This window comes from Anguilla anguilla, chromosome 1 (assembly GCF_013347855.1).
Source record: "Anguilla anguilla isolate fAngAng1 chromosome 1, fAngAng1.pri, whole genome shotgun sequence".
In the NCBI taxonomy this organism is placed as follows: Eukaryota; Metazoa; Chordata; class Actinopteri; order Anguilliformes; family Anguillidae; genus Anguilla; species Anguilla anguilla.
The window spans coordinates 3,467,205-3,491,956 of record NC_049201.1 but is presented as its reverse complement, the minus strand read 5'-3'; the positions used below and the strand labels follow the sequence as shown (position 1 = coordinate 3,491,956).

General features: G+C 45.0%; 3 protein-coding genes across 3 annotated transcripts in view; all 3 read left to right on the top strand.

The window, feature by feature from the left end:
- myom3 (myomesin 3) overlaps positions 1-9,614 on the top strand; it is a 62,543-nt gene extending 52,929 nt beyond the window's left edge. The window contains exons 26-37 of the mRNA XM_035429167.1: positions 1,211-1,355; positions 1,723-1,782; positions 2,557-2,624; positions 2,909-3,019; positions 3,865-3,952; positions 4,474-4,512; positions 5,548-5,653; positions 6,424-6,587; positions 7,027-7,063; positions 7,647-7,669; positions 7,791-7,846; positions 8,173-9,614. Coding sequence (XP_035285058.1) covers positions 1,211-1,355; positions 1,723-1,782; positions 2,557-2,624; positions 2,909-3,019; positions 3,865-3,952; positions 4,474-4,512; positions 5,548-5,653; positions 6,424-6,587; positions 7,027-7,063; positions 7,647-7,669; positions 7,791-7,846; positions 8,173-8,442 — 1,167 coding nt within the window. The 3' untranslated portion in view covers positions 8,443-9,614. The remainder of the gene's footprint in view (positions 1-1,210; positions 1,356-1,722; positions 1,783-2,556; positions 2,625-2,908; positions 3,020-3,864; positions 3,953-4,473; positions 4,513-5,547; positions 5,654-6,423; positions 6,588-7,026; positions 7,064-7,646; positions 7,670-7,790; positions 7,847-8,172) is intronic.
- Positions 9,615-10,836: 1,222 nt separating this feature from the next.
- On the top strand, positions 10,837-14,461 carry fabp10a (fatty acid binding protein 10a, liver basic). Its single transcript, XM_035429240.1, has 4 exons — positions 10,837-11,005; positions 13,298-13,470; positions 13,858-13,947; positions 14,311-14,461. Exons 1-4 carry the CDS (start codon positions 10,939-10,941, stop codon positions 14,359-14,361), a joined length of 381 nt encoding a protein of 126 aa, XP_035285131.1. The 5' UTR covers positions 10,837-10,938; the 3' UTR covers positions 14,362-14,461.
- Positions 14,462-16,504: 2,043 nt separating this feature from the next.
- On the top strand, positions 16,505-24,530 carry srsf10a (serine and arginine rich splicing factor 10a). The gene is made up of 6 exons (XM_035429203.1): positions 16,505-16,730; positions 18,855-18,959; positions 20,212-20,315; positions 20,869-21,040; positions 21,745-21,795; positions 22,711-24,530. Exons 1-6 carry the CDS (start codon positions 16,666-16,668, stop codon positions 23,012-23,014), a joined length of 801 nt encoding a protein of 266 aa, XP_035285094.1. The 5' UTR covers positions 16,505-16,665; the 3' UTR covers positions 23,015-24,530.
- The last annotated feature ends 222 nt before the right edge of the window (positions 24,531-24,752 follow it).

The window sequence follows — 24,752 nt, the reverse complement described above, 5'->3', positions numbered from 1 at the left end:
GAACCTAAATATCAGATGGGCTGTGTGTGAGAGAGGGTGTGTAGGTATGTGTGTGTGTGTGTGCTGGCGTGTGTGTGTAGGTATGTGTGTGTGTGTGTGCTGGCGTGTGTGTGTGAGAGAGAGAGAGAGAGAGAGAGAGAGGCAGAGAGAGAGAGAGAGCTTGTGTCTGTGTGTGTGTGTGCGCGTGCATGTGTGTGTGTCTGTATGTGTCCGTGTGTATGTGTGTGCACATCTGTGTGTCTGCGCGTGTGTGTGTATGTGCCCGTGTGTGTGTGTGGGTGCGTTTTGAAGTTATTTGTACATGTTCGGTTTGTGGTCCTGACCGGACATCAGTTACCAGTAATTTGTAATAAATTGGCATGTCAGAGACATAGAGACACATAGGCGAGGGGGGACCAATCGGCTGGCCCCGACCCAGTCCGACATCGACCTCTGACCCCCCCCCCACCCAGTTCAACAGCTCCCAGCTTTGTTCACGATTATGCTTCCAGCTGTGCATGTTGTCCAGGTTTGACGGATTCAAAATTTGGCAACCCACCAAAGACGGGTTCCTTAAAACTACTACAATGCTGACAGTACATAAATTGTGTTGTCTAAACTCAGCTGTCGCTGTTAAAGTACTGTTCTGTGTAGAGCCTTCATTAATTAGTGTCTGAATGAACCTCTCATGAACTTGCAGTGCATTGTGACATTGTCAAATGATGTTCCTTGCTAACTGATGTAATCCTGAATATATTACTGACTGAAAATGTCCTCAGTTGAACTCTTTAAAGTCCTGCTTTGCTGGACCGCCCAGCGTTCCGCTGACAAAGATTAAAAGAGGAGCTGTGGAATGTTCTGCCGCAGTCTGTAGACTTTGCACCACTTGTAGACATCATTAAAAAGGCAGTCATAAACGTGTTTGTTCACAATGGTTTTCAATTAGTAGTTTTTTTATTTTAACATGGGTTTTATAGTTTTTTTTTTTATAGACTTTTTCCCAGATTAAATTTCACTCTTATCGTGTACTGCCTTTTATCATTGTTTTATATATTTTTTTAACTTATGTTTTTAAGCTTTTATTTTCTTTCAGTTCTATTTATTTCATGTATTTCTCTGAATGCTGGTGTGCACGTCTGTTGGTCTCAAACCAGCGTGAGGAAAGCTCTGTGCGAACAAAGCCGTTTGTCACCGTTGTTTTTATTATTTCCCCTCGTCTCTCTGCACACAGGCCCGGAAGGTTAACTTCGACAAGGCCTCCGGGCTGGTGGAGGTGCTGATAGAGGACCTGACCCCGGCGGACGAGGGGTCTTACACCGCACAGCTACGGGACGGGCGAGCCAAAAACCAGTTCACCCTGGTGTTCGTGGACGAGAGTAAGCCCGGCCGATTTTTTTGCCCCCCCGCCACCCTGTTTATTTTGCTTTTCTGTGCATCGTGGTACAGGGTGTCAAAAGAGCCAGGCACCAGCAATGATTACCCAGGTCAGAACTGTAGCGCAAATGGTATGGTTTTCATAGAGAGATAGGGCTGATAACTTAGTAAGAGAATAGATAGATAGATAGATAGATAGATAGAGCATAAAAGGAGGGGCCCTGTAATGGATTGGCGGCCTGTCCAGGGTGTGTTCCTGCCTCTCGCCCAGTGCATTCTGGGATAGTCTCCAGAATCCGTTGTTCTGCTTGGTCCCCTCTCATTGGCTGGCTGAGGTCATGTGACCGTGTCCGTGTCTCCCCCTGGCAGAGTTCCGGCAGACGCTGGCGCTGTCGCGGGCCAAGCGCGCCGACCTGAAGAGGAAAGCAGGTGAGCGTCCGCGCGGTCGCCATCCCGCCATCCCGCCAACCCGCCAGCCCGCCATCCCGCCAGCCCCCAGCCTGCCAGGCCCCAGCGAGCAGGGCAGGGGGTCAAGCAAGGCCAGGGTTCAGAGACCGTGGCCCCTGCCGTTGTGGGACGGCATAAATGCTGCAGTGCATGCCCCCCTCCCCCCCCCCCCCTCCACGGGGACCTGACTCCAAGCCTGGGTCCAAACTTCTTCTGCCCGTCCTCATCCTCAAACATTCTGGCCATTTACACACACTTAAACTCTCACACTCTTTAAACTCTCACTCTCTTTAAACTCTCACTCTCTTTAAACTCTCACACACTTTAAACTCTCACTCTCTTTAAACTCTCACACACTTTAAACTCTCACTCTCTTTAAACTCTCACTCTCTTTAAACTCTCACTCTCTTTAAACTCTCACACACTTTAAACTCTCACACACTTTAAACTCTCACTCTCTTTAAACTCTCACACACTTTAAACTCTCACTCTCTTTAAACTCTCACACTCTTTAAACTCTCACACTTTATACTCTTCAAAAACTAGTCCACATTCTAAAGTCTTCATCCATTGTTTCTGTAAAACTTAATTCTCCCCATGATTTTTATCTGTTTCGTGGTATTTATCACCCTGAAACCTCACATGCAGCCTTTTCAGTGTGCATAATGTCTGATGTTGGGAAATTTATGCTGCAGTAGAGAGTGAATGCCTCCCCCCCCCCCCCCGCCCCCCCTCATTTTGTGTGTGTGTTCTCAGGGCCGCATTTCTTGGAGTATTTGTCCTGGGAAGTGACAGAGAATTGTGAGGTGATAATCAAATGCAAGGTAAGTTATAAATTATATATACAAAATATTAAACAAAAATTAGGCAAGAGTGTTCTAGAAATTTCCCATAATTGCTGTATTTCTATAGTTACATCGGTAGTAAATATTTGTCTGGATCCACATTCAGTCCAATGTCAGAGAGTGGTACTGCTGCAGTCTCATGTGCAGAATGACTAGTAGAATAGCACTAAAATGAGAACGGTTAGACATCAGTTTTTATCTGACGTGATCATGTCTCTCTGACGTTTCCTGCGTGCTCTTCCTCCACCACGGCGTCTCTGCAGGTGACCAACGTGAGCAAAGACACGTGTCTGAAGTGGTATAAAGACGAGGTGGAGATGAAGGAGTTTGTGTACGAGCAGCAGTCCGGAGTCTGCACTTTCACGGTGGAGCAAGTACGCATCGCTTTGTCTTTGTGTGCACAGTAAAAATACTAATTTTACTGTCTGTGTATGTGAGTGTGTGTGTGTGTGAGTGTGTGTGTGTGTGTGTGTGCGTGTGTGTGTGTGTGTGAGTGTGTGTGTGTGTGTGAGTGTGTGTGTGTGTGTGTGCGTGTGTGTGTGTGTGCGTGTGTGTGTGTGTGTGTGTGTGTGAGTGTGCGTGTGTGTGTGTGTGTGTGAGTGTGTGCGTGTGTGTGTGAGTGTGTGCATGTGTGTGTGTGTGTGTGTGCGTGTGTGTGTATGCAAAACATTATGACTTTGCTGCAGTAACATCAGGACAGCGTAATAAAGATGTGATGTGCTACCAGTGCTTTTCATAGCCGTGCAGATGGAGAGACAATAACTATTGCATAATAGCAAATGTCTATAAAAGAATGGAGCCGTTTAAAATTATGAAATTAAAACAGACAGAGGAGAACAATAAAATATGTCGTTAACAGGAGTGAAAACCCAGAAGCCATTTTAATAAAAGAAACTTCTGGGAGTGATGGTGACCGGGATATGTGGGTTTATTCAGGGCTGGCAGTAACTCTGCTGCTCTGTCGCTGCAGGCCGGGGGGCCCCCAGGGATTTGGGGCCCCATGGAAAGGGCCCCACCACCCCAGACCACCTCATCCCTGCACAGTTACAACACAATTTTTGAGGAACCCTTGTCAGTCCGGGCCCTTGGAATTACCCTAACCCCCCCACCCCTCACCACCCCCCAAACCTCACCTCTTCTCCCCATCTGCTACCAAGGCATACTGTTGTGTGTGTTTCCTCAGTGTAAATGGACGCTGGTGTGTGTGTGTTTCCTGCAGATGACGGAGGAGGACACGGGAGTGTATCGCGCTGTGGTGTCCGACAGTAGGGGAGAGGATGTGAGCACGCTGGAGTTGCTGGATAAAGGTGTGACTGCAGGGCCTAGTTAATGAGTATCACACCCACTCTGTGAACTAGCCAATTAGGATCACTCCCTCAGTGTGGAGTGGCCAATCTGCATCACGCCCACTCCGTGAACTAGCCAATTAGCATCACTCCCTCAGCGTGGACTGGCCAGTCACAATCAGGCCCACATTCGTGGCCTTGCCAATAAGAACCACTGCCATCTCCACCTGTTCCTCGGAGTTTCCTCCACTGTTCTCAAGCTCAAAGTCATACGGGTATATCAGGAGTAACTGTACACGTGTAACTGTACATCATGCTGTGTAATTAGGCTCTGATTAGGCTCTAAGGCCTAATTGCACACCTACACTCCCAAAACCAGGAGTTACACTCCCACCCGCCCATTCATGATTCCAGTCTTCTCCCCGCCACTGCTGCCCTCTTTCCTGATCCGTCTTTGTGCTCTTCAGGAAAAGGTTTTTAAATCACACCCCCTTCCCCTGTATGCTCTATATAAAATTTGTGTTCTTCTTTTTGTGTTGCAGAGTACGAAAAACTTCAACAGGAGCTCAGCAAGCGAAGTGGTGAGTGGAGATTCTAGTTTTCCTGTCGCTCAACTCTCAGTGATCCCACTGATGTGGGATCAGTTTGCCTTGCACCTCACAGTGGATTGGATCAGCACTCAAACCTGTCTTGAGAATGAATCAGCAGTTACATGGTATTTTTCTATTTCTACAGTAAGGCACAACCTAAAGCTTTGCTTACTTTCCTCTGGGAAAAAGCATTATCCCTTCTAATCCATGCAGTACTTTATGTAGAACCCCAGGCTACATCAATCTAATGCTCTAGAGCAGACTTGCTTTCTGAGAAATCAGCCAGAATGTGGTGTGTGTGTGTGTGAGTGGTGCAGTTTGAGTCTACGTAAATGTGGTGTGTGTGTGTGCGTGTGTGCGCGCATATGTGCGTGTGTGCGCATACATGCGTCCTGCATGCATACACACACAATGCACACGCATGCATGCCCTACACACTCATCAAACCGGCGGTTCTGTCTCTTCTGCTCACAGTGTTGATCTTAGAGAGGGACTGAAACATTCCTCAAAATGTTAGTTTTTCACCAGAAACAATAACAAATGCTTAAATTCCTTGTGTCAGGACATATTGTACACGCCTGTCAATCATCACCCACACACGTCTCGTAGGTACAGACAACGGGCCTGTTTTAGTCGTTAAGAGATGTGTTCTAAAAATGATCCTCACCAGCTTGTGCCGTATTTTTACTGTCATCCCGGATGTGCATAAACATACCATTAATTCCTTTACACTGGAACGTTTCTTATAGTTATTTTATGAGTGTCATTATAGTTATAGTCATCATTCCCAATGGAAACGAGGCTTCTAAAGAGACAGAATCATTATTTCACTCCCAGTCCTTATGGCCTTATCTGCTCTCCCCCTCCGTCTCTCTCTCGCTCTCTCTCTCTCTATCCATCCCCTTCTCCCTCTCTCTTTCTCTCTCTCTATCCATCCCCTTCTCCCTCTCTCTCTCTCTCTCTCTCTCTCTCTCTATCCATCTCCTTCTCCCTCTCTCTCAATCCCTCTCTTCCTCTCTCCCACAGGCCTTTCTGCTAGCCCACTGAAACTTCAGTGCACTGCAGAGGGCTTTAGGTTTTACTGCTCTCTGAAGCTCTACCTCAGCTACATGAAAACTGCCTGGTACTTCAAGTGAGTTCCTCCAACACCTGTCCCGCCCAGAACAATCGGGAAGGCTACCCTTTGTGTGCCCTTAAAATTCCTTCAGATCACTGACAATTTTACAAGAAAGGAAGTAAAAGTGTATTTCTACCAATATCCACCATATACAGCATAGATAAACCATCTGGGGTTTTGATGTTCCACAGTGCAATACTTGAAGGCATTGCTGTCCAGTGAAGGCAAACCTTGAGGGTTGGTTTGGTTTTTTTGTTAGCTTCGTCATGTGCATCGGTTGCTCCAGCTTATGTGATTTTCGGATGGGTCCAAGGAACGTTCCAGAAGGCTAGTGGTGCTATGTTGTGTTATGTTACGTTATTGTGGGAGCGGGAGAAATCACCTACACCACAGAAATCTGATAGAAGGGGATGGTCACATGACACAGGCAGCGATGGTGTGAAAGGCTCGAATAACTGCAATGGATTTTCAATGTTTTATGTTTTATTGACAGACAGATTGAAAAATAAAATGAAAGTCAGTGAATCTCTCGGTCAGTTAAATTCGGCTGCGTACGCCCACGGCAGTTCAGGCCTCTGTGGTCAGATTACAGTAGCACATTTAATGTGGCTGTAATTCATGATCTTATCAAATTTATTTAGCTAATTTAGCTCATTTAATAAAATAAGGAAGAGGAGAGGGGAGAAGCACAGCCCCCCTGCCCTAGAGGAATCCTGAATGAGGAGCTACAGGGTTTTGTAACGAGCGGGGCTCCTGGTTTGAATGACCCCCCCCTCCCCCCCCAGGGAGAAGCGGATTGACCAGGAGGCCAGGTCACGCCCAGGGAGCAGCATGCAGAAGGTCTGGATCGACATCCTGGGCCCCACGGAGAACGACAAGGGCAAGTACACCCTGGAGATGTTCGACGGGGAGGAGACGCACAGGAGAGCCATGGACCTGTCCGGGCAAGGTAACGCAACACAGACCCGTCTGCCGTAACATTATCATATGTATCTCGCTAGCTAGACATACAGACAGGTAATCAGATAGACAGATTTTTTTTTAAATTCCTCTTCTAAGGACAATAATCTATCTGTCTATCTATCTATCTATCTATCTGTGCATCTATCTGTCTATCTGTGTATGTATATATCTATCTGTCTGTCTGACTGTCTGTGTGTCTATCTATCTATCTATATCTGTCTGTCTGTCTATCTGTGTATCTATCTGTCTATCGGTCTCTTCCTCTAAAAGGGCTAACCTGTCTGAAGTAAGATAACATTCCACAGGCCCATTTCATGACACATAATAACACATGCATCTATATAAACATAACTTGCATGAGTGCAATATGATTAATTGTCGGTGTGTATTTTCACGATTTGTGTTTGTCTTTCTGCTCTTAAAAGCTTTTGCAGACGCAATGGTGGAGTACCAGAGGCTGAAGTAAGTAGGGGATTGTGGGATTGATGGTGTGGGAGGGGGAGGCTTGGCATGTAGCGATGTTTGTGACACGCAAACAATTATCCATCATCATCATCATCATCAATCACTGGATTCACCATGGCAACGCTCCTGAGACTTTGCTAGCCGTTCAGGTAAAGTGTCCAGTGCCTCACCTGGGAATCAAACCCTAAAAAGCCCAGTTCCTTACCCATCGTGCAGCACTGCCGCCCCTGTCTGCCCTACCAATGAGAGAGTGCAAGCATTTACCTCCGCGGTCCACTAGTTGAGCTTGCACAGTGATTACATCAGATGGCATCAGCACATTATACAGTCAAAGTGTCAGCACAAGTTATCCAACAAGACAAGATCTTACTAGCAGTATGCTAATGGACTTGCACTTTTCGTAAAAAAAAAAAAAAATCCTCAGCTGGTTAATAAAAAAAAAGTGTCATGTACTCACGCAATATTTATAAACTTCCTTTCTATGACTCAGACAGTTTGAAATGACGCTTCACATCGGAATTATTGCCTAACTCTGGGTGTACCTTTCTCTCCTCTCCTCTCCTCTCCTTTCCTCTCTTAGGCAAGCAGCCTTGGCAGAGAAGAGTAAGATCCTTTGCGTCATGCATGAATTTGAACTCCCTGCGTTTCCACACACTCAAACTTTCACAAGCCCTTCAGCGGTTCCGTCAGCGGAACTAAACTTCTGCTTCTTTTTTTTTTTCAGACCGAGCCAAAGTTACGAAGGGCCTCCCGGACGTGGTCGCAATCATGGAAAATAAGGTGCTGTTATCATCTTTACGCTGCTCTGATTTAATTTACCATATAAATACGCCTCGGCCAGAGCATCGACTAAACTAAAGATAATGTAAAGTCTTATTAGCACAACACCTCCACAAGGATGCCTTCTGTTTTAAAGCTATTTTATAAGGACATTTTGTTAAAGATGAAAAGGCCCAGTGTTTTATAAGTGCAGAAGATTAGAACCCTTGCCACAGACAAAAACAACTGTACCCATAGCAGCCCTTTGTGGATAAGACTGGGGGGGTCCTCCATCTCTTTGAGAAATTCTGTACCCATAATCCACCTCTTTCTGAAAACCTCCTCAGACCCTGTGCCTGACCTGCTTTTCGGAGGGCGACCCCGCCCCGGAGATGCGCTGGCTGAAGAACGACCGCGAAATCGCCACGGGGAAGCAGTACGGCATCACGGTCGAGCGGCAGTGCAGCACGCTGACCATCTACGACGTCTCCTCGGAAGACTCCGGGCTGTACAGCCTGCACGTGTCCAACAAGCACGGCTCGGACACCGTCTACGTGACGGTCAGCGTGTACAAGCACGGCGAGCTGCCCCGCGCCGACGCCGTGGAGCTGTGGTGACGTCGTGGGGGTCACGTGATCCAGGGAGGGAGGGGGGCGGGGCTAAAAGATGGCCTTCCCTGTCACACGGGCGTGGAATTTTGTCAGTTTTGTCAGAAATTTGGCTTGCTATGGCTTTGCTTTGAAAGCTGTATGTTGTTTTTTTGGAAGTAACATGAAGAAATTGTTGGTGCTAATTCCACTTTAATTGAGTTTATATGAGTTCACATTGTACTGATGGTACACCAATATGAACTCTGTCAGAGTTATTTTGTGCTGGGCATTTTGCTGTGTAGGCAAAAAAAAAGTCACCTGTTGAAACGTGGTTTAAAGCAAAGCCCCTTTTGTGTGTGTGTGTGTGTGTGTGTCATGCATGCAATTATATTTATCATAAGCAGGTTCGCACCGTACCCCAGTTATGCGATACAGCTTTGCTAAGTAATGGACATTTCAGAGGGTTATGAAGATGTAGGCTCCTCCACATCTGCCTCCTTTTGTACATCATCCTAAGTTGTCAGGCGAGTGTTCCAGTGACATTAATCTTGTTAACGGCGTCCAGAATAACACCTCAATCGCCTTAAAAATAAGATTCGGTCAAAAACGTTGCCAAGCTGTCTTCATGCACCCCTACAGGTTTTAAAAAAAAAATTTTTTTTTGGAAGTTTGTCCTTAAACTCTGTCCTTTTTAATTTATTCCTAAATTTATTCCAGTTTCTAAGTACGAGATTGCCAGGGGGGCTTGTTTGAGCCAGCGGCCTTCAGCTGCAAGAGCAGAATAATTTAAAAGGATTAGTCGAGTCGAGTCAGTCCTTCGAGGGAAACCTGCAGTGGAATCCTGCAGGAAGTGCTCGTCTTATCCCCCCCCCCCCCTTCCGCCCCGATGATGAATAGCAATTGCGTGCCTATTTCTGTGGCACTGCCCCTTGTTCAAAAGTCCAATTAGCCATGTTATCTTTCATTGGAAATGTCACATTCTCCCTGTACTTTAAGCACCTTACACGGCTCGAGCAGCGCACACAGTTCACCTCTCTCCATTTAACTAATTTACGTGATTCATGCAGGCTCCCCGGGTGCAATAAGCAAAGCTATTTCCATCGCAAATCAGCTCCCTGATCGCTGGACTCCATATTTATTTTTTTTCTTCTGTCGTTTGTCTTCATCTCATGGATAACCTTTGCTTGTGTGTTGCTTAATAAAAGCTATTAGTTATGAAAAAGGCTCCGAGGATTTTTATTCAGCGGCAGAGTACTTATTTAATTGTATTTTTTGTGGCGTTGTCGTAGCGACTTAACGACTCTGTCACGCCAGGATATTTCAGCTGTCCTTTTACTCCGTTTTAATGCACTTGAGAGGCCGTCAGCGAGGATTCATTCATGCTGTGACTTCAGGGTTCATTTCTCTGTGTGCAGTCAAAGGCAAACAGCCCAAGGGACCCAAATGACCACGGTGTCATTCACCTTTTCCTCCGTGCAACAGTGGAGTAGTTTTTACCACTTTTTTTTTTTTTTACAGTCCTTGTTTGCCCAGGTTGAGGGCAAATTACTGAGGATCCCGAAGATTTTCAATAGTTATTTTCTGATGATGATTTTTTTCGAGTATAATACCATATCTATCCTTTTCGCTAGTGTAATTACAGTCTACTTTCCTGTATTATTAAATCTAATATGTGGCCCAAAAATGTGAAATAGGCGTATTTTCCTTGGACACCTTTTGTGCCACCCCAATAGAATCCCGAAGATGACCGTGCCCACCCCCATCACCATAGCAACAGAGCTTCTGGAGCCCAGCACTCCATAACCTCCCAAAACATAAAATAAAATAATACATTTAAATAAATTAATTTAAAAAACAGCTGAGGGGGCACTAAATGAGCTGAAGAGGAGCTCACAGGGACGCTGTGGCCGCCTGGCTTAATGTGTGGTTTACTGAGGAAGTCAGCTCGTTATGCTGTTATGAGAGTTACAGTTACGGTGGAGCGGAGTTGCCGGGTTACTAAGGGTAGTAGTGGCCACTAAAGGGCATTGATCGTACCCCAGGGGGCACAGGGAGACGCGTTGCGTGACTGGCACCATAGACTGGCACCATAGAAACACTAATGAGAAAAGGTTTCCTGGAGACCGAGGCTGAAACACAGAGATTTGGGAGACCGTACCGCTTACACGCACCCCATACCCTGACGACTGTCGCTAGGTCTCGTCCCAGGGGTGGTAGAGAGGGGGGGGGGGGGAAGTGGCAAAGTGTGCCTCTCGCCTGTGCGGTTACCCGTCCGTCCGTCCGTCCGTCCGTCCGGGGAGGGTCATCCAAACAGATCCCGTGCGATCGACCTCCAGGTTGTTCAAACAGAAGGGGCTGCGTTGCGCAGAGTCCGGGTTAATGATTAGGGGGCCCGGGGGGTTCCAGCGCACCTCTATAAGTATCGCCGCAAGGCCAGGACGGCCCTCCACCCTCAGCTGAGCTTCTCTCTCCAGCGTCGGCCATTTTGGAGCGAAGGGAGTGACAGTTGCCGCCTCGGTGAAGATGGCTTTCAGTGGAACGTGGCAGGTGTACGCGCAGGAGAACTACGAGGAGTTCCTCAGGGCTATCTGTGAGTACCACGACTTCATGCTACTCTCACTCTGCTCACACACTCCTCACACACCACTCCCATGCTACACCTACATAACAGCTACTCCTACTCTACTGTGGGCCTGAAGAGTTTCGGTAATGATCATGGGTATCATCAGACTGCATGTGCACAGCTACCAATTTCAGGATGCAAAGCAGCAAACACTACTACAGTACATTACATTACATTTATTTGGCAGACACTTTTATCCAAAGCAACGTACAGTAAATGGGTGGGGAAGGGGGGGTCAAGAAACTACTTGATGTGTTACACCTCCATCTGTCTCCTGCACCCTTCTTAGTAGCTTACCACCATTGAGCAGCCACATCATAGCGAACAACTGACAGATTACAGACCCGTCTAGACTCTTTAGGGAAGTATTCTGATTGACCGGGTTGGTCCCTGTGAGCCGGCCAGAGGAGGTAGGGTTCCTCCCTGTTGGGTCAGGTGCCTCCTGAGGTTTCTTCCCATGTGCCGAAGTGGGGAATTTGGCCTTGCCACTGTTGCCACTGGCTTGTTTTCCAGGGCATCATCATCTGTGTAGTGTGTCAAGACCAATTTTTTACGTTTAAATGCACAGCATAATTCATAAATTCACTGGATTAATCAGACTGACGTGGGCTCCGGCTGAGAATCGCTCGGTTTGAACGTATCGATGGGAACACGTGTGAAAGTGATCAGAGGAAGGCTAAACGAGCGTGAAAGTGCTAACACAAGCCTCTTTGCTGTTTTTTTATGTCAGGTGTTTTTGATAATAAAAATTTCAAACAAGGCTATTGCCTGTCCTGCCTACTGTTTTTTGACAGTGCTACCTTTTCTCCATTTCTGTCCCTGGCTTGGGGAAGCTTGGGGAATAACAGTGCCAAACTTAACTTTCTGGGGGGTGTAAGCTTTGTGCAGCATACCTAGTTTTTGTTGCAACCGATCCCAAGATCATTTATTGTAGTTTAAAATGAATTTCAGTTCTTATAATATATATATATTTATATATTTTTTTTATGAATACCAAGCCGGTTTGGCTTGTAGTCTTTATCCTCATTTCCCCAAAAATGGTGCAGTGTCAGTGGCCAGATGCCAACTAATGTCACTAGCCTTGAAATTTAAATATTTAAAAATATAACCTGTTTCTAAAGGAATTGTTTGCGAAATATCATATTACAGAAAAATGAAAGCATTAGTTGAACTGACATATTAAAAATCCTAGGATGTCCCTATAAGACATTTATTCTTCATGTCATGCATGGATATTTCTCACATAATGTGGGTTAAATTAAATAAAGAGGTCAAATTATGACTCGCTAAAACTGTCTAAGAACAATCAGAGTGTGTGATTACAGTTGGAATGAACAACAGCATACAGAAGTGGGCCCCTGATATAGAAGATCAAATTTATGACTTAGATATATGAACTGATTTTCTAGGGAGCTAGAGAGTATTGCGTGCACATTCAAAGCAGACAAACATTGCAGTTGAAAATCAAACTGCGGCTTGAGTTATTTCTTGTGCTGCATTCTTTACTAATGCCAAAAGGCACTGAACCAGCTCAACAAAAAACAAAAACAAAGGATTGGACTGCTTTAAAATCACAAGAGGTTTGGGTATGTGCAGAATGCATCAATGTGACATCTTCAAAACAGCCTTCATGACAAATCACTTTAACATTTTTTCTATTACAAAAAAAAACAACCTTTGACAAGTGACAAATGTGCTCTGCGGTGGGTGGCTTATGAAGAGCACCTGTCACCCTGTCACAATGTCTGTCAAGAGAATGTCTTTTAAATTCCAAAGTAGACGAGGGCTGGGGTGGGGAGGTGGGGTGGGGTGGGAATCCCTGCCAGAATATGCATCAAAGATGTCACATCGTTCAGAAACTTTGAAAGCTCTGAGGATACATGTTCAAGCTGTTGCCATTGTAAAAGAACACCATGAAACGATTTCAAATGCGTCCTGGGTGGATGTAAAAAAAGAAAAAAAAGCCCCCTGCCTTGTATATAAAATGTTTGTTTGCTGAAAAACGTGGGTCTGCCACTCCTGCATGAGCCCTCAAAGCTGTTAAAGAGGTTCTCCGGATAAAGAAGGTAGAGAAAAAAATATATCTGTTCAGACTGCATGAACATTAATGAACTAGTCTTATGGTGACCCCTTACCTAACTTCCTTCTCCCCACCCTCCCACATACACATACATGTGCACACACAAACACACGCACACACACGCACGCACACGCACACTCTCACACAACACACACACATTTCCCTTGTCTGCCAATCAGCACTGCCGGAGGACGTGATCAAGATCGCCAAGGACGTGAAGCCCATCACAGAGATCCAACAGAATGGCAACGACTTCGTGGTCACCTCCAAGACCCCCAAGCAGTCCGTCACAAACTCCTTCACCATCGGCAAGGAGGCAGACATCACCACCATGGACGGCAAGAAGCTAAAGGTGCGTTTATTCTGTTGTCTATTCTCTGTGTCTATTCTTTCACTGAATCGGCTGTGGGGTTCACACATGAATGTGGCTGTGGTTACAGGTAATTGGACGTTCCAAATCAGGGCGAAATGCCCAATTATCTGCAACCACACACATTGGGAACCAAGTTTTTATGCCTTGTTTTAAATGCAGCAGGACCAAGATGTTATTGTAATCAAAGTTCTCAGGATGTTGCTGTAACCCGCTCCAGTTGGAGTTTCTGTGTTCACAGGATGCTGCTGTAACTCGCTCCAGTTGGAGTTCCTGTGTTCACAGGATGCTGCTGTAACTTGCTCCCGTTGGGAGTCCCTGTGTTTTCAGGATGCTGCCGTCATCTCTGTGTTTTCCTCCTCTTTACAGTGCGTAGTCAAGATGGAGGGAGGGAAGCTCATCAGCCAGACAGACAAATTCACCCATATCCAGGAGCTCAAGGGAGACGAGATGGTTGAGGTCAGTGTGGAGCACTGCCAAGGCTAAAAAAGGCTTATCTTTAAAAAGAAAAAAAGAATGACACAAAACAACCTCTACATCTTGGGTTAAGAGGTTTACACGCCCACTAAACTCACCTTACTTTTGGAGAGTAATCTGATTCATAAATTCTGAATAGAAAGTCATGATGCATTCAGAAAGTTTAACTTCACATTTGCTTAAATATTTCTACACCTTTGTACAAAGCGCTGCATAAATTTATTCCATTATTATTAGATCTGTTTGCCATCCGCCCCAAAAAATGTTGGTCCATCGCTGTAGTGGGCGGGGCTAAGGCTACTTCCTGTCTGCCATTCACTTGCATTCTCCCTCTGCCTTTTTCAGTCACTCACCGTGGGCTCAACCACTCTCATCAGGAAGAGCAAGAAGGTCTGACATCATGCACACAGCAGGGGGCGGGGCCTGGCTGCTGCCAGGGAGATGGCATTGGCTATTTAAATAAACCCTGTCATTTGACTGACAGGAAATAATGACAGTGTGTTCCTTTTTTTTGTTTGTTTTTTTTTTTTTAACCAAAAATATAGTGCCACAGCAGAGTGAAACAGCAATTATTTTGAGATTAGCATGGGCATGTGGATGCACGATGAGGGGTTCAAGAGCCCTGTTCAACACAGAAAGCAAAGCTGCAAAAAAGGCTTTAGCATCTGTCTCAACACAAGCAAATATCAAAGGCTTAAATGCCTTGCTGAGAGTCAAGTGCACTTCATCTTGTTTGTTTTGACTGTTTTACGGAACAAGAACGGCTTAAAAAATACACGTCCTGGCTGCAAATCTCACCTGTATTTTGAGCCCGCGTTCAAAAAAGTGATCTACTTCAAGTCTCAACGTCAAAAGCGTGTGTGACTTGTAGACTGAAAACGGACAAAGGCCTGTTGCTTCCATTTTGTCTCTGTAGCGTGCAGACTGCACGTCTCCAATGCGTCTGTGGCTTCACACACCTACTTTGTTAATATAATTTGTGACTCATTATTTGTGCAGTAATTCTCCTGCGGCAGTTGCGCAATCATTTTTAAAATGCAGACTGTTTTCCCCAACGTGCAGCAGTTTGAGATTGAAGTGCCCTTACACTACCACGTCAGTGAGGCATGTATCGTATGCACAACACATGAGTGTGATATGTAAGCAGCCACACCCAATTTTTTTTTTTTTTTTAACCTTACAACAATGGCGGGATCAATAAAATATAACAACATTGAATTAGGGTTTAGTTTTCCTTTGACAAATTCCATTTGCTGTGGTCCAACCTGAGCAGAACTATGTTTTAAATAGGTTACTGTTAGTTCCTATCTGTCAGTGACAAGAACGCAATATACCGTATACACATAACTGTGTCTCCAGAAACCCACACTGGCAGATAAATGTGCCGTTTGCTCGGAAAGATTATAATATTTGGTGTAAACTGATTCATATTGATTTTAAATACTCTCCTTGGGATAGCCAGTGACAAAAAATTAAGCCACACTGGGAAACTGTTATTCTTGTAATGAGCCTGAATTGCACAGTATTATAGACAACAACAACGTTCTTCAGTGCAGACCTATCTATCTCACAGCTCATTGAGGCAATAAAAACCTGTCAATCTTTGGGTACTAGCTGGTCCGTCACTTTCCCTCTAAATTCAATTATTTGGAAAATAATTTGCACTAAAGAACAGCAACAGTGCCAGAACAGAGACAGAACAACAGTTAATCAATACATATAAATGTAAATATAAATGTATACATATAAATATAAATGTATACATATTTTCAAGTCATTGCGGGTAAGTCTCCATGTGATTTGTTTTTAAATCAGGGCAGTGATGGACAGTGGTCCTCATTCACAAAACTTTTCTTAAATTATTTTTTCTCCTGTTCCTATGGAAAACCAATATGGGATTCATGACACGTGCAGACCTGTGTTTTTGCGCATATCCCTGGTGTGTGAGATGATGAATGTTGACTGTAAATTTTATGCGCAGTCGTGTTCGTGTCATTAGCACAATGAAACAGCCATGAACAAATAGATATGAAAAAAAGATGAATGCCGAAATGTTTGTGTAAAGGTTCTTACACACATTTAATGATCAAATATGATCTTACACGTTTTGCGAATGATGCCCAGTGTCTCTATTTTTCTCTTAGCAAAGTCTCATTGACTCGGTTAAGGCCAATGCCAATACGTTTCAATTATTCACAAATGATCATAGATTTTTGCCTGTCAATCTCAGCATGTTATGCCTCAAAAATGTATTTAGTTATTTTGAATCTGCAGCTTCAAAGCATGATATTGCAGCTGGAACAAACATTTATAGTTAACAGTAGCGACCCCGACGGCATACATTAAAAAGCCTGTAACATCTAATTTTAGCTAATTACCTATTGTGCTAATTGGCAGATGGCGTACAGGTCACGCAGATAAACTGCCAGAAGTATCTAACTGACAATTTTGTTGCAGCTGAGAATCAGCTAGCGCTCATACATAGACGTTACACGAATGCCTGTACTTCCTTTTTTAACCCGTTTTGGCAGGGATCAGCATGCGCTTTCTGCGACTGCGCGTCGTCGCTTTGCTTCGTAGATACCCGCGTTTTGGTGCGACTGTTGTTCCAAAAGCAGCCCTTGCCTCCGCACAGGCAGGCTTCGCGGTCTGTGTCGCTATTTAGTCAGCCAAATTAAATTGCGAGCGAATAACTACACAATGGCCAGGTACCTGCGGCCTCCAAACACCTCCCTCTTCATCAGGAATATCTCCGACGAGACGAGGTAAGTCGGGGTTTGCGATTGTCGTGATGGTCGCTAAATGGCTCACTGACGTTTCACTATTTTAAAACGACAAACATCATCTAGCTAGCTAGCTAAGCCAGCAGGGTAGCTAGTTTGCAAACGTTACCTTTAATGTAATAGTTAGCTTGTTAGCGTTGTTGCATGGCACGGACCAAGATTTGCTATAGATAGCCTAACGGTAGCTAAACTAGCCTAACTGTATTCGACCACCTATGTCATAGCACGACTTTGTACGCTAGTATAGCACGACTTAGCTCGCTGGTATTAGCTATACCATTAGCCTACTTGTAACGTTAGCTGCCAACTATTTAGCTAGACGGCTGCAACAATACAAATTGTCTGAGTCCATCAACTGTTTTTTGCATTTAGCTAATGTCGTGTTTAGCTTGTTTTGTGAAGCCTGCATAGTAGAATTGTGATTTTATGAACTTTGTTCGCCCGGCTAGCTAATTAATTAGCTAAAGTATTAGGCCAACAAGCTTCTTTGGTAAAGTGGCGTCAGCTAAGTTAGCCGAGTTAGCCAGTTAACCTCCCTGTAAAATAATGTGCCAATGAGCCACTTCGCTCCGTCACGGCGTGAGAGGTTCCTCGTGCCGTTCATTCTAGAACCAGTTTAACGTTACTTCCAAAAATATGTTAACTGGGTTAAGTTCGTGTTAAATGCATTGGTAGCTAGCTAAAGTTAGCTGTTAGCTAGCCAACGTGTTCAGAGAATGAAATGCCACTGGCTCTACACGCCCCCGCCCCCGCCATATCTAATCGGTAGTCAATATTTCTGTATTTGGTTTGCATTACAGAGTGGACATGCTTGCCTATAATTAGCAGGGTCATTAACATCCTGAAACTGGAGACGCTGTGTTGTCAAGACAATGCGTCTTGCGCATCTGGTCTGTGCTTATGCATAAGTCACTGGCCTCGTTAATGATGGATACAATCGGATCTGCCTTACTCCCGAGAAAACTTGAGTAGAATCAACTTGGGTATTAGCAAGCTAGTTAATTTAAACTAGTTTTAGTGATAATCTTGCAAGTCGTGGGCGAATGGTAAGAACTCAAACATGTCCACTTAATCAAATGTTATTTTTTTCCCCCTGCCATTAGCCAAAAGCATTTTAAGGGTGTTCCGGTGTCATACTTAACTACGTCCGTATTTCCCTTTCAGTAGTTTTCAAGCCTGCCAGAAACGCAGTTCGTAATCGCGTGCAAACCTTTTCGTTACAGTAGCGTCAAAATCATTCCTCAGTTTACAACGTTGCACTGCACAAGACGAAAACTTGGCACATAATTTAGTGGACTTGTGTGTTTTAGCGTTTTTTTTTTTAAATAGCATGGTGCATACGATATGATCATGAGGCCTGCACCCTTACTTTTTAACATCACACACAGATTTTCAGGAGCAAATGCTGCTAAAATGGGAGCACTGACACCTAATCACGTTCTAGGGAAAAAATGAAATGATGTGTTTAAAAATGAATTGGTGGACTGAATGGGTTTTGAATGGCCTCAGTGCTGGCACTGGCACTGGCACTCTCTCGTGACTATTAAATGTCGGGTTGGGTGTGGTGCATGCCGCCATTTGAGAGTCCTCAAGTCAAAGATTAAGTGTATCTTGCGTAATTGCACAAGCAACTTGAAAATAAATTGGTTTCCCTTCATTTCTACTCAGTGTTTGGGCTTTTGAAATGGGTCTTGGCCTGCTACATCGAGATCTTTATGACCCACATATTTAATAAAGATACCATGGTGTGATCAGAAATGCCTTTAACTTCACTAAAATTTGAACTCTGTAAATGTGGTGAAATTATATTTTTCTTACCTGCGAGATACACTTAAATCAGTGACCACCAAATATATTTTTAATCAAGTATTGTTTTGTTGGGGGGGGGGGCAGTTAATTGAGTAAAACTGGTCTTACACATGATAGGTAGCTAAAGGTTTAACCTCATTTAGGAGTACAGCTTTGTGGAAGAATATTGGGCATATGGTTTTATATGAACTATAAGAGTGCTGATTGAATAGGGTTCCAGTAGTGAGTTTGACACTAGCTGAAATTGAATTTCTTCTGGGCCGGTGGAATGAGTGTGCTGTTTCACCGGTGATTTAGGCCCGAGGATATGCGTCGTGAGTTTGGTCGTTACGGGCCTATAGTAGATGTCTACATTCCCGTTGACTTCTATACACGCCGACCAAGAGGATTTGCATACATACAATATCCTTTATTCCCAAATGTGAGAATTGAGTGTCTTTGTTTCCTCTCTCTTTCATTTGCTTAAATATTTAAAGTTTGGGCGTGGGTGCCATTTGGAAAAAACCAGTCTTGGAAATTAATACGGTGACTACAATCTGTGGGTGTGGGTTGCTTTTTAAGAAAATAAATTTTAAAAAATTATTTGATTTTGGGTGGGTTGGGATGCTCAAATGGTTATAATTCTGATTGTAGCTTCTGTTTCTTCACAAAGGTTAAAAAAAGGGGGGGGTAAGAAAAAAAAAAAAAAACAGTTTTAAGACTTCCAAAAAAAATTAATCTGTCTCCTAACGCAACATTTCTTCTGTTGTTGCCCCAGACAACGGAAAGGTTGGAGACCCGCCCTCACAGACTATAAAGGCTGGTGTAGAGTAGATTCCAGGAGTTATGTCCAAGCCAAAGAGACCGTAAGGATGTCAGGCCGCAAGAAAAAAGAGAGAGGGAAAGGTTGAAAAGAAAAGAAAAAAAAAAAAAAAGCAGAGAATTTTAAAGCTCGAAGAGCCAAAGAGGCGGAGAGAAAGAAAAGAGACCGAAGTGGGTGCCGAGGATAAAGAGAGGAGAAAGAGAAAGATAATGGGGCAAAGACAAGCGGGAAACTTCCGGAAAGTTCTTCTGGGAAAAAGCGGTTAAAGAGAGTAAAGGTCAAGATCAAGGTCAAAGTCAAGCATGTTAAAAAGGTAACATTTAATTTTTGTATCCTACCAAAACATTATACGTAGTGTATATTTTACTTTGCTCCTCCCCCCCCCCCCTCCCTCGCCTCCGCAAAAGCCAATCAACTGCAGCCTGTTCATGAAACCGCAAATCAGTAATTTTGTAATGATAAATCCATGTATCCGTTTGTGTATTTTTTAGTTTTGTTTTTTTTTTGTAAGTTCAACCGATTTTGAAAGTAATTGAAAAGTAAAATAAAACTCCTGATGTATGTTTATCGAATCACATTTACACTCTGCCTTATCTTTAATCTCCAGAAGAACCGATCTCTGTTAGTTACTGTCATCTTTAAATTTTATTACATTTGTGATTCGGTGGCATTGGGCCACAAGCTAAACAAAATGGCTCCCAAGTAAGCGCATCTAAAGTAAAACTGAGCCCCCAGGTACTGGCGCGTGTGTCTGTGTGTGCTTGAGGGTGTACAATCCCCCCCTCCCCCCTCCCCCCTCCCCGACCCCCTGAAACCTGAAAGTTGAAATGGAAAGCCTTAACAGCTCAGCACGTTTGAGGACGTCCGCGACGCCGAAGACGCGCTCCACAACCTGGACCGGAAGTGGGTCTGCGGCCGACAGATCGAGATCCAGTTCGCTCAGGGAGATCGAAAAAGTAAGGGACCTGTGAGGAGCTTCCTGTAGCTGTCTGTTTAGGGTTTGTGACCCCCGCAGCAGACCAGATGCACCGTGTGCACGTGCAGAAGAAACTGTGCACAAACAGACACACGCGTGCGTGTGAAACATAATCGCACAAGCACAAGCCTACGCATTCAGATGAGCACATCTGGACCTACAGTGACACTCTCTCTCTCTCTCACACAAGCACGCTCACTCACACACACACACACACACACACACACACACAGATACAGACACACAAGCGCACAGACGCGCACAGACGCATACTTATCCTTCCCACTTTGTTTGGACCCCCGTTTCCTGATTAAGGGCAGAATTTCAGCTGAGGGCCGTTTTCAGCTTTGGTCCACAGCTCCTCCCCTCAGTGTACACGCAGTCATTCGGCCTCCAGGTGCTCACAGCACCTTATTCTGGCGCCGCGGCGATTCTTTATCCAATCAGAACCCTCCCCCCCCCCCCCCCCCCCCCCGTATGTCCTGTCGCTGTTGTGTCGTTTGACCCCGCCCCCCTCCTCTTGTTTCCCGCAGCGCCCAATCAGATGAAGGGCAAGGAGAGGCGCTCGCCCCGCAGCTTCTCCCGCTACGACGACTACGAGCGGGACGGGCGTCGCCGGCGCTCCCGCAGCCGGAGCTACGAGCGGCGCCGCTCCCGGAGCCCCTCCTACGAGCGCCGCCCCCGCCGCTCCGAGAGCCCCCGAGAGTAAGGGCCCGTTCCCCCTGTTATTGCTTCCTTGTTTATTTTCATGACTGGCTAGTTTTATTGCTGATCTTCATCTCCGAGCTTCCGGTGCACGTGCCTCTGGTGGGGGAGACTTTCGGGGCCTGACGATCGGCATTTCCTGTTTAAATGTGCAGCCGGTCTTTCGGGTAAACCCTGCTGGTTTAGCCACTGTGAGAGCAGAGTTGTATGTCCTGGCCGTCAACTCAGAAGAACTGTGGCGGGCTTTGTTGCATTTGGAACATTTGCTCATCTGCAAATGCACTTTTATTTGGTCTTTTTATTCCCCTAAAATGTTTTACATATGTTGACTTTAGGGTTCAGTCAACAGGTGTCTAAATGCAGAATCGTATTTTGGCTGCTTTCTGTAAGACGCAAGACGGTTTTGGACATCTCATTACCCGAATTGTTCCCTAAAGTCTCCTTAAATTAACAAACCACTGGCATGGTTAAAATCTCATTTCAAATAATGACAAAATTTAATTAAGGATTAACAAATGGCAACTTGGGGACGGGGGGTGAGTGGGAGGGGGATTGTTGGCTACAACATTATTACTGTTCCATGGAAGAGCGTACTGATCTGGGTGTGTGAGTGAATATGACCGTTACTGATTCTCAGAAGTGATCTGATGCCCGGTCTGTTTTTAATTTTATTTTTTGTTTTGTTTTTCCGGAATTTTCTGCAGCTCCCGTTCGTATGCCAGACACCGGAGAAGCAGAAGCCACGAGAACGACAGGTGAGGCTACGGACTCGCGCGCGCGTGGAGCGTTTTAAAAAAATCCGCCGTAGAGCTGAGATCGCGCGCAAACGTGTGTTTGCACTTCCTGTGTGGAACGCGACACCGACGCCTGTCGGATCAAACCCCACAGGCCCCGGGAACAGAACACCGGTCCAGCGAGGGCGAGCTTGTGCGAGCTCCAATTCTCTAGCATTATGCACAGTTTGTATCTGCAGAAAGCAGCTGCGAGTGCTTTGAGGATAATCCTTCACAGGCTCGATCTTGCTCTGAACAGGTGTGCTCCTCTGAGCGAGGTGGCGGTCTGTTCAGTCATACGAGTGTTGAGTGTTTGAGCTGTGCTTGTGTTTTGTAATAAGATTTGCGATGCTTTCCTCTTCTGGTCGACCCCTGGGATAGACGGGGATATACAGTACAGGGCACTTCAGGTTGTTTTGTTTGCATAATTTGTAGAACTCAGTGTGTCCGCTGACAGTTTCATGTGGGTACTTCCTTTGGTGTTTTATATTTCAGCTATAATGGAACTTTCCTGTGCCTCTACACACACAAATTTGTTCTGACCTCTCTTGATCCATTCAGATTAATAGAAGCATATTTATTACTTTTGTGATTTATACATTAACTATATTCTGCTACTTGAGGTTTCTGGGTGGGGGTTTTTTCTCCGCTAATGTATAAAAAGTGAAACTTTTTCTGTGATTACTAAGAGCGTCTGCCAAATGCCTGTACTTGGAGTTGAATTTAACAGAATCTGGGTTTAGCCAATTAAGATCAGATTTTGCTTCATGTTGTTTTGCACAATTTCAGTAGCTGACATTGGGCTATAAGCTCTGAGGCTCTGTTTTAGCAGTGCTCTGTGATGTGAAATGAAATGCCAGTCTTTTGCAGCCCTTGTAACTTAGAGTCCCCCCCCAGGTACAGACCCCCCCAGCGTGATCACCACCGCCCGCATCACGGGCCCCCGTCCCGCAGCCGATCCAACACCCCCTCCCCGTCCCGCTCCAGATCGTCCCGGGGCAAGAAGGAGGCCAAAGCCAAGTCGCGCACCCCGTCCAAGTCCCTGAGTCCTCCGCTGGAGGACTTCCACCTGGCGTCCGTGTCCCATGGGTCCCAGAAAGACTCCCGGCTGCACTCGCCCTCCCGCTCTCGATCCCGGTCCCTGTCGCGGTCCCGGTCCCGCTCTCGGTCCTGGGCCGGGCGTAAGTCAGGGGGGCACTAAAACAACCCCCTTAATAACACACCCCCCCCCCCCCCCTTCCTCAGGCCTGGTCCCTGAGGGCCACAGGCTCTGTTAGTTTTCAGTTTCACTTTAAAATCAGCCGCCGGTGCAGCCGAGAGAGTGGAGTTTGCAGTGCAGTCAGCAGCGGTGGGAGAGCGGGGGTTTCGTTTCGCGTTACCGTTGGGATGTTCGCTTTGCGATGGTGGGAGGTTTAACAGTACCGTTGTTTTTCCAGGTGTGTCAGATGTGACTGGACTCTGTGAATCGGTGAAAATGACAATTTGTGTACAGTATTTATACAGCATCATCTTGTTAGTCAGAAGCAGGGTGGGCACTGAAGTGGTAAGCTCATTTGAATCCGTGGCCTGGCTGCTTTGGAAGAATGACCCTCATTGACTTGTGCAGCTAAAGCCCCCCCCCCCCCCCCAATCTCTCCTTTTCTTCTTCCTTATCAAAGATGTGAAAAGCAACAAAAAATACAAATTCAAGTCCATTCAATTGGCCTCTGCTCAGAAAATTTGGCAGCATTTTTTATTTTTTTTATTTTTTAAAGTTGTATTATAATATTGTTAGTAATCTCTGTATTCTTTGGATGTCCTGCTTCTGATTGGATTACGTAAATTTCAGAAGTGGGTTCTGTGTAAATCGATGGGCTGAAGGGACATGTCCGGTTAAAGTATTAATGCAAACATTTTGGGAGGGAGGGTCTTGCATCTGTCTTGCATACTGTAAGTTAGACTAAATGGCGGGATATTTGAACCGGTCACAATATTGTCCCCCCTTTTTTGTTGTATAACCTAAGAACATCCACTTCATCTAGGGGACTTTTGTGTATAAACATTAACTATATTCTGCTACTTGAGGTTTCTGGGTGGGGGGGGTTTTTCTCCGCTAATGTATAAAAAAATGAAACTTTTTCTGTGATTACTAACAAACTCCACTTTTTTTTTTTTTTTTGCTACTTGTCAGTTGAGAGCCAGTCTTCCGCTCAGACAGTTCGCTTGTATTTTTCTAAGGTATGACAGGTATTTGCTTCGACCCATGTACACTATAGTATTGTTGTCTTTCCCACAAAAGGTTGCGTTGAAAGCAATGGTAAGAGGAAACCAGGTGAGCTGTGCTGTTCTGACATTTTGTGAAAACACCACACTTGAGAGCAGGACATTTTGTTGAGAACATTTTGTTCCATTTTTAATGAATATGCAGTACCATGTAAAAAGTTTACAGATTGCTTTTTTTAATGCATATTGATTTCCCCCTTAAATTATAATAGTAACCCTCAGAGATAAATGTGTGGTTTTACTGTGATGTCTGAGGTAAAAGCCCATCTCTATTGTCAAGAATGTGGTCACTGACTTTGTTCCTCAAGAAACAGCAACTAATTTTGGTATGTGTTTCGGTCCTGGTTTCGCCTCTTCTTCAACGGTTTATTAATCTTGTATACACTTTATTACTTATAAACAAACTGTAATGGCTGTGTGTTACTACTTTGAGTAAAGGTTTGCCTGACAATTCACTGGATCGGTTTTCTTGGAAACAAGGAGTTTTAATATACATTTGGAATAAATGTCCGTGGGTGACTTTGAACAACTCCAAATGTTGTCGCTCAGCAGCTGACCCATGCGGCAATGCGTTTTGAATACATAAGCATGACATAATCGCCTCTACAAGTCTGTTGAAAATGTTTTGCTCAGAGTGAATCGCAGAGATTCAACAAGTTGGAAATGAGGTAAAAAAA